We start from the raw sequence: 16,938 nt of genomic DNA, 5'->3' as shown, positions 1-16,938 counted from the left end.
AATGCTTAGATATTCTCTTTATCTGTCACAAATATATTATCAGGGGGAAATAAAGATAAAATACCAATATATTTATATTATATATGACTGTGCTAAGTCTAGGACTACAATAATATCAATGAAATGCTCAAGATTGTACAAAATTGCTTATGTGTCTAAATTTTTGAGACTATTATACACAGGCCTTAAAAGCACGCAACTTCCGGTAACTCTTAATGAATGAACTGTCGTACTAGAATTTTCCTCTCAAAACTTTTCTTACTGTTAAGATTACGGAAACATTTTGTACTTTTTCTCGATAAACCTTCAATAAAAAGAAGCATAATGTCTGCTGAAAACCCAGAGAAACTTCAGTGTTACAACAAGGGATGTGGACGCGTTTATTCGCCCGAGGAAGACGTTCCAGGTGAGATTGAAAATACTCCAGTTTGAAGCGAGTTGATGTGAGCGGTATTGACCGCGCCGTCCTGCCTTCCCTAGCGGGGTGGCGTGAGTTGTGGTATGATGCTGTGGGCTTTACTGCCACAGTGCCAGGCGCTGCTCAGGCCGTCTGGCAGTGCAGTGAGTGAGTCATGTCATGTTTTGACGCGCATGCATTTAATGTGTTCATACCAGCATGCATGACTAGTGCGAAAGTTGTGTACTTAGTCTTAAATATATGTCTGATAGACCTAGGTAACTAGCTTTTCATCATCAATCATATGTACCTACTTGTAGGGAGGCCAATGCCCGGGCGTAAGGCTTCTACACCTACGATTTGTGCGCTCGTCGCCCACTTCAAAAAATTAGCAAAGGGAAAAAAATGATGTAAAAATAAAAATTGAAGAAAATATGAAAAGAAAATACAATTATACATTTCACAACATACCTATAATCACGGATCTGTAACAGTCTTTCACCATTTGTTGACAATCTTGCAGATTTTGACGTTTTTTAATCCAATAATTGTGGTTGCAGACGACCTTGACGCACTCGCACCACCGACTAAGAAAATCCTAGAGGGCGTAGAGGTTTGCTCACTAAAAACCTTCTCATTGGCAGAAGGTAGACCCTAAAAATATGGGATCCGTTTTGAGTAAAGAACTTTTGATAGAGATCAACATTTCAGATGTTCACAATTGCCACTTCTAACAACTAGAAAATATAAAGAAAAAAGATTATATCTTTTTAAATACAGATTTTTACAAACTGAACATTCAAAAGTAGATAGAGTACGATGTTTCTGTCAATCTTGCGTTGGTTTGAGCCCTATAGCTACATCCATCTCAAAATGAGAAGGAAAACAGTGAACAGTGACGTCATTGTTCGCGCCAAAAATAAAGGGTATTGCGACATAATCTGAGCTCCGGTCAGATCGTGCGCAAAGCGTAGTCTTATTTATAGACCCTAGTACCTTATTCTCACAGCACTAGATACGAGTGTCGTGCAGTAATGTATGAGAAGTGTTAAAAAAGATATTTCAGTAAAAAAAAAAGTCTACGTGAGCAGTCTATACTCCAATTGAGAATTGAAATGAAAGCCATGATTTGAAGGTGTGTGTTGTATGATACATGGTTAGTGAGTGTATGTTACGTATAGCGAAAGGGAGAGAGAGAGAGAGAGAGTGAGAGAAATATTAGTACACGTACGTTGCATGCATGGATGTGCGCTATGATTGTGTTCGCTGCAAGATGGATTTTAATTGGACCTCGTAACTTCTCGATCGTTGATAATAAGGAATACTCATGAGGAAATCAAATTATTGGAATACACATCTAAGGTAAATATCAATGAATTATATATATTTCTTTCCTTTTTTGAACCATCGTCTTCGGCTCGTATTAGTAGAAGATGTAATCGTTCGCACATTGATGGCTGGACTTCAGCCTGCATCGGGGCTTGCCTGTGTCGGTGGAGGGATCAACTAAGAAGAAGAAGGTGTGTACGTGTGCGACCGATTCAAGGCTAGCCGCTGTTGAGGGATTGCACTTTCGCGCGAAATTTTAAACTTCATCATGAACTTTGTCCCTCGGGCCTGTCTAATTATGAACGTAACTTTGCGACATGAAATATAATTCAGGGTGCTACAAGAATTTTTTTCACCACTTGCCCTGTCGGGCAAGTGGGTTTTCAATTTACTTGCCCAAACAATATTTCCACTTGCCCAAAACTTTAAAGCGAAAAAGGACTCGAGGTTAAAGCATTTATTATCTCGTAATGATAAGTTAGTGTTTTAGATAGCAAATTAATGCACATACATGTACAGTTTAACTGTACTGAATAATAACCTAATATGTCAAAGAAAATGGTCAACAAAGGATGGTTGAAGGTTTAAAAAACGCATTTTATTGATTCTCCATAAATAATCAGATTCACATGAATCTCGGCAAGGTAGAATGGTTCAAGCAGGTTTAAGTTTTTAATATTCAGTCATGTAAAAAAGCATAATGACCCTGTTGTAAAAAATATGATACAAACATGTCATTAATGGTAGCCACATGTACCATGGTGCAACATCACATGTGTGTCTGTGCAAGCCGCTGTCATTTGGAAACGTAGGCTAATTTTCAGCTGTTAATAATTTGGGTCAACTCTTCCATCAAGAAACGTCATGTAAATAATGGGTAATCGACTATTTTAAATAAAGTACGGACATTTTTATTTCATCATTCACTGCTATAAATATCATGCCAAAATTTGTAAATTCTTACTAAATAATAATATTGAAGATATTTTACGATAAATCTCGGATAAGTATGCGAAAACTAGACTAAACAACGTCGCTAAAACCATGAAAACAAAACAACAACGGCTTATATTCTGGGGGTCTCGATACTATTATCAAAATGACTCGTTCGGTCGGATCTTGAGACCGCAGTAATAAATTGAAAACGAGACAAAAACATTCATCTGATTTATATGAGCAGCGAGTTTTAAATAATATGTTCACAATCATTAACAGTCATTATGAATAAATATCAAACATTTGACTTTTTGTACTTACTAGAAAATCCCTGTTGTTTATTCCATTCCGATTCGCACGTGTTCATTTCCCTAGAATAATGACGTCATATTTGGCGTGATTCAACCAATCGGCAATCAGAGAATAGCAAAGGCCTGTCGGTGCGGCCTGCAGAGCTAGAGAGAGAGAGCGCGAATAAGCTCGCAGCTGGTACGATCGCGCTAGCTGTCTCTAGCTAGCTCACGGCCGGCCGTGCGTGGAGGCGGAGCGGCATTCATGGCTTGAAGTGTCACTGTTGCATGCGCGCTGAGCTAGCTGAGCTGGCTAGCTGTCTGTGAAGTTTTTTCGAAATCGGAACGATCGCTTTTTTGCTTCTGGATTTTGACGACGGGTAAGAACTTGACGGGTGAATGGTAGAGTTCTTGGACACTAGGAAATTACTGTAAAAGTATCACTTGCCCGAATCGGGCAAGTGATAATTTGATTTACTTGCCCGACGGCTCAATTTGGTTGCCCCGGGACGTCGGGCAAGCGGGTTTGTCGCGCCCTGTATAATTGTTTCAAGGCTCTTACGTACGGAAAGGCGTAGAAGGAAATGGCTACAAACCAGCTGGATATCTCCTATTTGATGGAACCTATGGAGTCGGCAGATGGGTGGATTTTCTTAGTGAAAGTAAATGCTTTCTTTTAATCTTAGTTTTAGTATAAACAAATTAGTAATTAAAAAGTTAGATTTGGGCATTGGCCTCCCTACTACTTGTAAATCTAAAATAAATCGACCCTAAATAAAAGCAGATTAGCAGTAGGGTCTAGGTCTAGACCTAAATGCCAATATTTTATAGCATTACAAAAATGAAGGACAGAAAGAAAAAGATCAAAGAAATTGGGAGAAGAAGAGAAAGAGAGAGACAGAGAGAACAAAACAAAAGGGGGGAAAAGAGAGAGAACTAAACAAAAGAGGGAAAAAGAGAGAAAGAAAGAAAGAATGTAAGTAGATCTAAGAAAGATTGAAGAAGACAGACGGAAAGAAGACAAGAAGAAAACAAACGGTAGACAACATAATACTTGATACTTAGAAACACTAACAACAACACAGACTGATACTGATACTTGGTTGATGGTGTTAGTGATGTGATGCATGATTTTAGTTGAAGACAAAGTTGGACAGACCTCTGCAACCTAAGGAGGAGAAGAAGAATAAGAGTACCGGTAAGATGAAGAGAAAATAAAGAAGATGAAGAGAAGAAGAAAAGAGAATAGGAAATCATAATGAGAAAAGGAGTATGCAGGTACACTATATGTGAAATAATTTAGTAGAGGAAGAAATTAAAATTGATGATGAGGATAGACATTGGACAACATGAGAAGAAATGAAGAATGTCTTGATAAGAGACTGAAATCTTCTTAACACCGGATCAGGGAAAAACTTGGGAAGCAGGAGAAGAAGAGGAGAATTAATTTTGTTTTCTCTCTAAAATAAAGGCCTAGGATGGGAAAATTTCCCCAGAGTGAAAGATTTTCAAAATTGCCAGACACATGGCTATTCCACTGACTTGTCAGTGAAATTCTTTATTGTGGAATTGATCAGAAGATTTCAGAACTTTTTATTTTGTCATTTGCTAAAATAGTTTTACTTGGCATTGAGAATCGACTTCAAGTCTTCAATCTCATAACTAGAGGTATATGGCTGCTTATGGCACATATAACTAGAATATGACACTATTTCTAAAAAGTCATGATTTTTCCTTTATATTCACTTTATTCACCTATGTTTAAAAGTGATTTTTGAAAAATGAATTGTATAATTCTTCCTATGAATACCCATGTTTGACTAGAGGTCCTAGGTGGCCTAATAGAATCAAACAAGTCAGGACTACAAGGTGTATCAAGAAGAAGAACTTACTTACTTGCTTTTATAGTTAATAATAATAACATAACATTTAATTTGAATTCAAAATTATTCATTCTTGATTCATTGTACAGATTGCTGCATTCATCATCCTGGAGCTCCTGTTTTCCATGATGCATTGAAGGGGTGGACATGCTGCAAGAAGAGAACTACCGATTTCACTGAATTCCTCAATATACCGGTATGTCAATAATGTTTTTAATTGTGGGCATTGCACTCATAGTAATTAATTAGCATTCACCAGTTAAAATAATTTTTCAACTTCAAGTTGGATATGAGGATATTGTGATAGTATTGCTTTTCTGAGTTTTTGATCAGTCTCTGTGATTGCTGTGACTATAAGAGCTAGAAGGACACTTCACTCCTCTGTGTGAGTGAAAGCCCTTCTCTCTCTCACCAAACAAGATGTCATATTAACCTTTTATTTGTTCCTTTCAAAGAAAATTGTATTTTGTGTATCTTTAAGATTTTCATAGATTTTATGTATGGAATGACAGTCTCTCTATTCAAGCTACATTTTAATTATTCATTTGCATAAAAGAAGGTGTGTAATGCCCTTGGCACGGGAGGGAGCAGCCATCTTCTTCTGCTTCATTGGCCGGCGTCTGACTTGGTCTTTTTATTAAATGTGAGAAGACACAGTACAAAAAATAAATGGACAATGAACAGTGCAAGTATTTCATTAAGATACATGTGCATGCACTATTCGCCTTCATAAGCTAACTAACTCTTGGTAATAACACAATGTGCATCTGGTATTCTCATGATCAGTTGAAGGCATTCCTTCTTGTTTGTGCTGTTGAGTCATTTCCCTTGTTTCTTTTTTTATACAGGGGTGTGGAAGGTCTAAACACAATCCAGTAAAACCTGTGGAAGAACCTAAACCACAATCAACAAACACAGATGATATTGTGCCTGAGGTAAGATTTAGAGGCATGTCATATTCCTCTCAGGGGATGGAGTGGGTAGTGGGTACAATTTTTCTTAAGATAAGAATGTCATTTTCACTGCCATTTTGAAATGAACATTTGTATGTATGACCTACATAAAATAACAACTTCCTTCTATGGGTTGGCATTCTGGTTAATGATTCAGTAAACAATTCAATTCACATCATTTTTAAGTGTATTTAAAATTCACATGTTTTAGTAGACAGGAAAGAGTAAACAGAAAGTGAGAAAATGTTTGAATTTGAAAGCGAAGAATATTGAAATAACACGATTGTGTTTATCAAACCTTTTTATTGTCATCGAAAGCACATTTGAAGTGCATTAATCAACACAAGTTTATCACTTTACTTTCTGAATGCAAGAAGTGAATAATATCCCCCTTTATGTGCTGTTCAGTAGTTCATCACACCATATTTTTTGAAGAATAATATGTATCTTAATCATCAGTCTTTACTCTTAATCTTGTTTTGTTTATTCAATATATGTTTGATGGTGTGAAAGTCATCAGGGAATTTCCAATTGTGATTGTTTTTCAATAAGAGTACTTTTGTTTGTTTTCTTGATTATAGGAAGCAGTAGTACCTCCACCTCGCCAGCCAATTCAAAATGCTGATCCTGAAGAAAGACCAAGGTATTTCAAATGTTATCAACCTTTTCATATGAATACAGATAAAGATTCTAATGGGGAGTCGCAAGAAAGTTGCGATTGATTGCAAGTTGCAAAATTTGCAACTGACATTTGCACTCGATTGCAACTCAACTTTCTTGCAACGCTCCACTAGTCTCCTAAATTTCCTAGGATTTTGTTAGGGTTTAAGTTTTAACAATTAAATTGATTTTACTAGATCTAGCTTTTATTCTCCTCTATCTCTCTCTTTCTCTTACTAATGGGGCATTGCAAGAAAATTGAGTTGCGATCAATAGCAATTATTGCAAATTCGCAATTAATCGCAAGACTTGCGCTTGATTTGGGGGATTGGTAATCGATTGCAACTTCCTTGCAACACCCCATAAGATTTAAACAACACATCTTGTTTTCTAAAGATGAAGTTGCCTGTCAAAATTGTTTTTATCTTTTAAATGTTATGTGTGTTTTGTTATTTTCATTTTGAAATGTGTTTAGTGCTTTTCCTTTCCACATTCTACTAATGTCCTTTGGGGAGACATTTATCCACATTTCCCACTCTCCACCCAGGTGAAGGAGAGGTTCTTGTTAGGAAGAAATTCCTGGAATGTTTATGCCTCATATGGTAGAAATTCTAAAGCTGCGTAATAATATGATTGAGAGAACATTGTTTAAATACTGATAAGCTACGCTTGGTAAATAAAACATATTAACTATTTTAGGGTCACAACATCAGGATATAAAGAGTATTTTGTTCACCATTATACATTAATGTCTGTGCTTTTTCAGCAGATTTTTTTTCTTCAAATAGTGAAGTGAGATGAGAATACATCATTATTATGGAAAAGCCCACATCTTCGCTATCAATAATAAATATTAAGAAACTTACTGCTTGCCTGATATGCAAAAATATCATGCGACAGCATTTTTACAGTAAATGACAACTATATAAATACATGTAATGAGAAAAACAATCTCACATCTTCAAACTGCAAAAAAGATGTGTTTTCAAGGTTTTTCTGAAGGTAATATATCATATATACAATGACACTCGAGGATCTAGCTGAAACTATTCGCATCAAAGGATCCTCAACCTGTACTATTCTCACGAGGGCCATCGGCCCGAGGGAGAAATGTACCAACAATGTTCCTGAGGCATTTGAAATCCTGTACGCTCGCTGGGTAAACGCATAGTTCTCTTTTTCCCTAGGGAAAAAGGGAACTATGCGTGACGTCACCAATAAACAATGAACTATTCCGATGTAGTCGGCAGAAAACGTCTTTTATAGTAAAACTATTCTTTTTCTTTTCCTAATGAAACAATCTTACAATAAGAGATATAATAACTGATATTTTGAAGCAGATACAGTAAATGTTTTATCACCTGCTTATGTGCCAGTAACTGAATATGTGAGACGGAGAGGATCAGTGGCTGATCGCAAAGCCAGCATGATAAGTAATTAAGTAATAATAAAATAACACCTGATATTCATTATGCATATTTCATATATGACCTTTTATTTCTTTGTTCTTATCTTTTCATACAGCTTAGATGAACCAATGATTAAGCTACCTCTATGCGTCGATCCATCATTAAAAGCTGCTCTGGAACGAATGTCATTAAATGCACAAACACAGCAAGGTTGGTGTTCTGTGAAGCAATGTGCATCATATGTAGTAAATATGTAATAGCTGATCTGTCTGATGGTGCTTAATCTAAGATGAGCCAACTGAGAAGTTGAGAACCGTTCATTGATATCTCTAGTAGTCAATCTTTGTCAGAGCTGAAATATGGTGGTCAGGGCTCAAATTAATTTTTTGCCCACGGGGGCTCTTCCAAAAAAAAAAAGAGCCCCCGTGAGCCTTCTCACGGGGGCGCTTTTAGTGCTGACGGTGGCTCTTATTTTAATACAAATTTCCATTGAATTGGTACCCGTGAAACTCCTTGGTTTATCATTATCATTTATCTAAGTCGGTATTTTTCCTCTTAGAAATTTACTTGTTACATAGCTGTTATTGACTTTTATCCCCGTGAGGACATTTTCTCCATTTCTTCTCGTTCTGCACATAATTTCCTCCTCATTATTCGGAGCAACCTTATTACATTCTTTCTTTACTTTTAGTCTTTACCATATCCTTCCAAAACACAGGGGCGGATCAAGCTTTTTGCTAAGGGTGGAGGGGTACCCCAAATACGATGTGGAGCATCGTCCACGAGCCGCATAGCGGCGAGGCGATTTTTGTTGTTGCTATTTTGAACCCCCGTAAGTGGTGTTTTCCTGGCATCTACTAACATGCGGATCATCGTCCACGAGCCGCAAAGCGGCGAGGCGATTTTTTGGTGCTTTTTTGAACCCCCGTTAGTGATGTTTTCCTGGCATCTACTGACATCTTCTAATACTGTTTAGGTCTGGACACATGATAGCATTTTTCTGTGCACATCACATTTTTCCTTGGCAGCCCAAGGGGGAGGGGGGGGGGGGTTAAACCCCCTAAACATATAGATCCGCCCCTGCAACATCTTATGCGTTCTTCTTCTTCTCAATATTGATTTACTGGTCGGGTTACATTATTTGCTGCTCTTTAAGAATCACCAGATTTCAGAGGATTCAAACTTTCACAACGAAAAAAATTCTCCATGTTTCAGTCCTTCCGCGATTGTCGATCTCCAGCTCCAGCAGATATTGGGCGTCAGCGTGCACACCGGTACTACCAGCGCAGTATAGCCACTGTGCTGACGGCCGCACCGCGAGCTTCCGTTGTTTGTATCGGGAATACTCGTAGAGATGGTAGAGAAAGCGCCATCTAAGTTCCATTGCATTGGTTTAAGGTTTGAAAATGAATACTCAATATTGTGTTAAAGTTTTATCAGAAAAGATAAACGTAATTTTATAATTCCACGGGGGCGATTTTTAATTTTGCAATCGCCCCCGTGAGCAACCTGACGGGGGCGATTATGGAGCTCATGGGGGCGAATCGCCCACCGCCCCCGTGTATTTTGAGCGCTGATGGTGGTCCATCATTTGCTATGGTGACATTTTCCTTCAGGCTTATTTCATCAAATGTACGGTTCAGAGTTAATAAATGACTTGGGGTAGAAGTGAGAAATTGCAGGATTTAGATAGAAATTGATGTTGAACAGTTTGTCGTACAAGCCCTTGATCATGTGAAAGTTTAAGGGTATTACAAAATATTTTGGGATGAAGGGAGGAAGTGAGAGGTGGCGGGGGGGGGGGGGGGGAGGTTAGGATTAGGGAGGAAAAGACAATGAAGAAAGGGAGGGAGTGGAGTTAAGATTCATGATGAGCCAGTCACTCATAGTGAAGCATTAATTTATTTACACTTTAGCCTAGTGTAGTATAGTTTTAAAACAGAAAATACTCATCAGGGTCATTACATCTTTTTTACAATCTTCCCATCTCTGATATCAGTTACTATTTTCATCTCCTTTGCATGATTTTTAAACCTGTAATATTTCACAATGTTGTTCTATTTACTCCTTCAGGTACGACTGAGGGTGATGAAGATATTAAGAAAGGAACAATATGCAAGAACAAGGGCTGTCGGATGGTAAGTGCTCATGGGCAAAAATTGGAAGAAAGGTCTGTAAAGGATGTGAAAATATTGTATAAATGCAGTCATGAACACCCAAATTATATGTTGTGCATTTTCTCATCACTTGTTGAAATTTACATATAGCTTCTTTTGTTTAGCTCACAACAACAAAATGAAGAGTGTTCATACATGTGACATTATCAACTTTTTCTGATCGATTCTACACCATTTCTTTCACAATGCAATCGCATGACCAGAGGACGTTTTACAAAACTTGTCATCAGTGACAAATGACAGTTTTTGATATAAGCTACTAAAATCCTTGCTTTCGATTGGTTATCAGCAGATTTGTCACTGGTTTTTGTCATTTGTCATTGAAAAAAGGCTTAGTGAAACGCCCCCCTGAACTCAACTTTATCATTTATTACTCTTCTCTTACCACCTGTTTGTTTGATGACAGCCTTATGAAGGTGAGATGAGTTTGACAGAGCGATGCAAGCATCATCCTGGGGCTGCTATATTCCATGAAGGGTAAGCACTCCGGCCATTATTCTGTTCTCGTCTAACGATTTTTGAGGTAGATTGGCTTGGCTTCTAGGAGAGCAGTCACCAAAAGGGTTGAATACTTTTGTTTATGATTTTCTAAAACTTCAGGTATACAAGGCTATTAAAAAAAAAATGTCATAACATTTATGATAACATTTCAATTTATTTAGAAACTAATAACTGTCCATAAATGTAAGAAGTTATTGCAAATTATGTACTGTATTTTCTTTAAAAAATACACATTTGTTACGATACCAAATAATTTGTGTTTATATGTATATATCTATTTTCTTCTGTTACATCATTGGCCCGTATTCTGAAGTCGTGTCTAACTCCTGTTTAACTAAACAGTTGTCTAAGTCTTGTCTAAGTCCCGTCTAACTTTAAACATGAAGTCGTGTCTAACTTTTTTGGTATTCTGAAGTCGTGTTTAAATAAAGTTAAACACGAAGTCCTGTTTAACTTTAGACAACTACGAGGGGTTGTTTAAGTCCTGTTTAAGGGCGCGATTCTGCTGCTTTTCAACGTCGACGGTACACTGTACTTGCTGACCCCGAACTTGCGGGGGACAACGATGGTACATGCATTCTCCAAAATTTCAAATATGTTTTGCAGGATTTTTTCTCGTGTAGCCTAATTTTTTTTCTCGATAATATTAACTATTCTTATCTACTGGTGACATCTTGGAAATTCCATAATCTATAATAAACTAACCATTCTGTTGGAGAAGTTTCTTTTGTGGTTCTTCCGAGCACTGAGGCACCGATAAGTAGTGTGTTTGTCAATCTCAGTGTACAGTACGTGTACTACGTACGTACGTGCACAAAGTACATGCAGTCTAGTCATTACGTCACGATCACATCACCATGGTACCAGCACGCGCACAGCTAGCTGTGCGCGTTAATTTATTTATCCGGTGCGCGCACGCATGCGCATTGGGTCTTTCGTCAGAATTAACGCCTACTGGGCATGCCCAGAAGTCGTGACTAAGAGTTAAACACGACTTGCGCAGAACTTAAACAGTTGTTTAGTTAAACACCACTTAGACAGGACTTAAACAGTTGTTTAGTTAGACGAGACTTAGACACGACTTCAGAATACGAAATTTAGTTAAACAGGACTTAGACACGACCTCGCGTCTAAGTCCTGTCTAAGTCGTGTCTAACTAAACAGTTGATTAACTTTAGACGTGGCTAAGTTAGACACGACTTCAGAATATGGGCCATTTTGTTTAGTTGCTGTTATGCATTTCCAGGGAAAAAAATTAATATTTTTTTTTTGGCTACTTTTCAAGCTTGCCTGCATGAAAATAGCACTCTAAAATTTGTTTTGCTCTTTTCTGATTTTCGGGGGCTCTTTTGGGCATTTCGGGGGCAAATACGCCCCGAGCCCCCATGTATTTTTTTTCACTGATAGCCGCTAACCATTCCTATTTTGGGGGCCTTTAAAGCAATGTTATGAAAACTTCTGTGGTAAAGGTATACAAAATGGACAGATTTGATTATCATTTACCAACTTTATTATTTTCTATTCTTTCACTTTCCACTTTATCACCTTTCTTAATTTGTTCTGCCCCTGTTCCCTTGCTACTGTCTTCGGCTTAGAGACTTTGGTGGAAAGCGCTTTTAAGCACTGTTTTATTATCATCTATTTTCCTTTCCAACTCTCTAACACTGTCCCTCTTTCTTTTCATCACAGAATGAAGTACTGGTCGTGTTGCAATAGGAAGACGTCTGACTTCAATAACTTTCTAAATCAGGAAGGCTGTACCACAGGCAGCCATGTTTTTAAGAGCACAGAGAGCGAGGAGAAGCAGCTGGTTGCATGCAGGTAAGGGACAGAGGGACCTTCCCTCACCTACTACCCAAACACCCTCTTCCTCCAGACAACAATTTCTGTAGGACAGTATTTAGGACAGCTTACCCTTAAAGGGATCGTTTAACAATGTTAAATCTGAGATGCATGGCCCTACGTGTTATCAGTGTCTGTGATATGATGTAATATTGAAGCTCTAAAACAAATTGCGCTTCAAAATGATTATGAAGTGCCTCAAATAAGTGAAAATCTTTGAGTGACCGGTTTTACCATACTCATTTTCCCCAATAGACTGTAGTGTTATAACAAAAATGTTAGGAAAAAGAAAAATGAAAAATTTGATTTCCAATCATAAATATCTTGATAATCAGACAGGTGATCGGCTTGTCAAAGTAATGGGATTCCTGACTGATCTAAAGGTTTATAATCATCATTGCAGCATGAGCTAAATCCAGGATTTCTTTTTAGAATCTGAGACAAAGTTACCCAATCCCTTTAAACAAAATTCTTCATCAACAATTACCCATCCCCCAGTATACCCTGCCCATTCAATTTTGTCCTTATTGATATGACGACATAAAAAGGAGTAGTTGTATAGAGGATGGATGTCCAACGTGTCCTAGAAGGCTGTTTCTATGAGGGCGTATTCAAGTGGAATAGAGTTATAGAGATGAAGCTGTATGGAGGATTGGAGTGGGATGGGGTGCCAGTTATTCTGGAATGATTGTTGTGGGAGAGCTTTTTTCTGGTACAATATGAATAAATAAAAGTGTTATATTCAAATATCTATGCACACTCTTATATCTTATCTGCTGAATCTTTCTGTAATGTCTGTTTCTATTTTGTACAATAAGTATGGTACTCCAAAAGGAATAAAGAATGAAAGACATGACTTGTGGATTGATTTGCAATGTGACCATTGTTGGGATGATATTTTGGCTACCGTAATATTGTCTTCATCATAAAAACATGTATTCTTTTGCAGGCATGACTGGCATCAAACTGGTAAAATGGCGGTCTTATCTGTGTATTGTAAGAAGTCTGAGCCTAGTGCTACAGTGGTCCAAGCTAACCAGGTCTCTCTAGATATACAGATATCATTCAACCAACAGAAGAGTGAATTCAGGAAAACAATCAAACTAGAAGGGGTAAGGATCAACAGAGAGAGAGAGAGAGGGAGAGAGAGAGAAGGGAGAAGGGGGATGAAGAAGGGAGAGAGAGAGAGAAAGAAGGGAGAAGGAGGATGAAGAAGGGAGAGAGAGATAGAGAGAGAAGGGAGAAGGAAGAAGGGGGATGAAGAAGGGAGAGAGAGAGAGAGAAGGGAGAAGGGGGATGAAGAAGGGAGAGAGAGAGAGAGAGAGAGAGAGAGAGAAAGAAGGGAGAAGGAGGATGAAGAAGGGAGAGAGGGAGAAAGAGAGAGAGAAGGGAGAAGGGGGATGAAGAAGGGAGAGAGAGAGAGAGAGAGAGAGAGAGAAAGAAGGGAGGATGAAGAAGGGAGAGAGAGAGAGAGAAGGGAGAGAGAAGGGAGAGAGAGAGAGAGAGAGAAGGGAGAAGGGAGATGAAGAAGGGAGAGAGAGAGAGAGAGAGAGAAGGGAGAAGGGGGATGAAGAAGGGAGAGAGAGAGAGAGGGGGAGGGAGGGGGGGGGGGGGGGAATGAAGAAGGGAGGTAGGGATGGGGGGGGGAGAGAATAAAATGAACATAAGAGGTAGACGGGAGTGGCAAGGAAATACTATAGAGAGTGATAATGAATTTCAGATGAAAATATGAAAGTTGGATTTAAGGACAGCAATGATTTTAAAAACCTATCAATTACTGAAGGAAAGAAATTGGAAACGTTACCAGTTTGGAGTCATTTTTTTTTTTTAAAGCTCTTGCTAGTGATTCTATCGTTTGTAATTGTAGATTACTTCATCAATTGTAGTTACTGGTACTTGTAATTGCTGTCGTTTACATGAAATCCATACAGTGCTAAAATGTATAATTACAAAATGGGAATGAAAATGATTATTTAGAAATGACTTGGATAAGAATATAGGATCCGATTGCTTATGTTTCAAACCACAAAAAGTATTAACTTCTTGGATGCAAACTTGCAAAGTATTTGATAAACCATATTTCCTTATTTCATGTGAAATCAAAATTTGATTACATGTACAGTATATCTTTATCGTCAATGTCATGTATGTAAAGTTTCATAGAATTTATTTATTTATTTTTATTTATTTATTAGTCTTTTTTTAATAGGATGGCTCCATCAGCAGCAGTTAAATACTGTTTTCCGTCGAGGCCCTACAACATAAATACAAAGTTTACAAACATATTGATGTAAACAATACAAATCGAGACTAAATAAATTGTGCTTGGATGTGTAGGAGAACTGTAATATAATGATGTGTATCTTGATTGTATCGTATAGGTGATTGACCCAGGCTCGAGTGTTGTGAACATGTTCGGCAGCAAGGTAGAGATCAAGCTCATTAAAGCAGAGTCCATGTCATGGAAGAAGTTTGAACTGGAATAACGAGAGAACAACGGCTACGTAGGACTATACCTCGAGACGTCATTCACACTCACACACAACCTAGGCGTCCTCTCAGGAAACCGTCATATGTACAAGTTTACCAACATCCTAGTGGAACGCGTATTAGTTTAATACACAGGTTTTAATAGGTTGGAAGGATACCCTGATTCTTGTATGTATATTGATCAATTCACCAGAGATAGCCTTCTTTACAAGTGACACTGTAAACTATCTGACAATAGGAAACAAACAAACACAACCTGAAATGAAACAAAACAATACATGGCATCAAAATGATACGACACACCGTAAGTATAGGCCTGCTTAACATTTGTGTATACATACACACAGATAAGTTAGTATTCTACAGGGGTTTTGTTGACCACGTTTCTTATTTTTGACCTCCACCTGCCATATGTAAACATTTTTTTTTAATGTTTTATTTTTTATTTTTTAAATGAAATTGTTCTTGTCATGTGAAGAGGATTTGATGCAAGCAGGGCAGGTTGTGGGTGTGTATAGAGTAGGTGTAGCTAGCTCATCAGGTCTGAAACCAATCTGTTGATGTTGATGTAAAGCAGATTGTACATGCAGAACTTATGTGCACTCTATCAAATATGACTACTTTGAGATCAGCATTGAGAAACTCTTAGATCATTGAGAAATATGGTGTGTTGTCTTGTAATGTCATTATACTAGTTGAACACGGCATTCTCCGTTATCATATTACTATTGAGGTGACCTTTACTACTTGTATGTTTGTCATGTGTGTCATACAGACCCTTATCAGGAAACGTTAATGGAGATGGCATACCTAAGTTTAATTGAGTACCTAGATGCACATCTGTATTCTGATGTAATGAGTTACATGTCATTTTGAGGCTTGCTTTATTGCCAACGTATCAGTGAAAGATCATTATCCATCCATAAAGTAAGTGGGAGGGGGGGGGGGGGGGGGAGGGAGGGGGGGGGGGTACTAAATCATCTCAACTTCTCAATATTGACTTTAGTTGTGTAGTAAAGACTTGTTCAGATATGGCGCCGTACACCGCCACATAAAAGCCACTGCAGGTTTCTAACATGTTAATGAATGGCGACTGCATACTTCAAAGGACTTACATGTATACAGCGCGCTCTGTGTTATGAGATACAGAAACATGAAGCATATAACACTCTACCTCATCCAAAAACACCTTTTTTCTTGCATCATGTCTAGACGATTCTTAATAGGGCATACAATGCATTTAAGTGTCCTTTTGCTAATGTCACTTCCCAGTCCATGCGCCTGGCGGTTTCCATACTTTTTCAAGTAACATAGTATCTTGATGCAATAGGAATTATATGAAGGGGTTAACTTGGTCATATTAGTGTAGGTTTTTTTTAAAGAATATTTATTCAAGGATTGAATGTCTAACAGATAGTGTGGTACAGTATGTCACTGAAATAGCTCCCGTAGGACTTTTGTGCCAAAGTTGATTTTTGTTTGCATTTTTGGATTCATTGGGGTCCAAGCTATCAGAAATTGATGGGGTTCATATTTTCCTGAAGACACCAAATTTCCCTATTGCGCTTTATATAAGCCATTTTGGCGCCCAATATGGACCCCCAGGAAATGAAGGAGTGGTCTGAAAATTTGAACCCCATCATTTTTGGCCAATTGGGACCCTTTTGAAGCCAAAACAGCAAAAAAATCCTACGGAATTACATAATATACCGCACTAATAGTGTGTGCAAAGACTTTAAAGAAATGCACTCTTCAGAAATTAGTATCCTGTTGTATTGGTTCATTAGTACGATGTTCTTATCATACCACAGCTGGTCATTGCATCTTGCACAACTCAGTAGGTAATGTGTCAAGCCACTGAAGTTGCTTCTAATTTCGTGAAAGTCTTAGCAATCAATCATGTTATATACATTGTAAACTTGTTCAAAGGTATGAACAGAGATTGAATGTGCTTTACCTTTTGCAGATTGTTACCTCTTTTACAATTCTAGAATCATATTATTACCCAGGAGTCTGTAAGTTAACATAATCAGTGGATGCCCAACTCATTTGAACAATTTACAAATCCATT

The 16,938-nt window shown here is 37.9% G+C and overlaps 1 protein-coding gene across 1 annotated transcript; it reads left to right on the top strand.

Annotated features, from left to right (window-relative positions):
• Positions 1-200: 200 nt before the first annotated feature.
• Positions 201-15,804, top strand: LOC593143 (cysteine and histidine-rich domain-containing protein 1). Its single transcript, XM_792633.5, has 10 exons — positions 201-406; positions 4,925-5,031; positions 5,684-5,770; positions 6,370-6,431; positions 7,973-8,067; positions 9,931-9,995; positions 10,441-10,511; positions 12,225-12,356; positions 13,327-13,489; positions 14,759-15,804. The coding sequence occupies exons 1-10, from the start codon at positions 220-222 to the stop codon at positions 14,861-14,863; spliced, it is 1,074 nt and encodes a 357-aa protein (XP_797726.4). The 5' UTR covers positions 201-219; the 3' UTR covers positions 14,864-15,804.
• The last annotated feature ends 1,134 nt before the right edge of the window (positions 15,805-16,938 follow it).

The sequence above is a fragment of the Strongylocentrotus purpuratus genome, unplaced genomic scaffold (genome assembly GCF_000002235.5).
Source record: "Strongylocentrotus purpuratus isolate Spur 01 unplaced genomic scaffold, Spur_5.0 spur5_contig_859, whole genome shotgun sequence".
NCBI lineage: Eukaryota > Metazoa > Echinodermata > Echinoidea > Camarodonta > Strongylocentrotidae > Strongylocentrotus > Strongylocentrotus purpuratus.
Note: the sequence above shows the minus strand (reverse complement) of the source record. Positions and strands in the feature narration are given on the sequence as shown.

Excerpts from the sequence above, each read along its gene's own strand:
- LOC593143 (XM_792633.5), top strand. The coding sequence starts at position 220 with ATGAACTGTCGTACTAGAATTTTCCTCTCAAAACTTTTCTTACTGTTA. Across the intron at positions 5,032-5,683 it reads CTGAATTCCTCAATATACCG|GGGTGTGGAAGGTCTAAACA; the intron begins GTATGTCAATAA and ends TTTTTTATACAG. Across the intron at positions 5,771-6,369 it reads CAGATGATATTGTGCCTGAG|GAAGCAGTAGTACCTCCACC; the intron begins GTAAGATTTAGA and ends TCTTGATTATAG.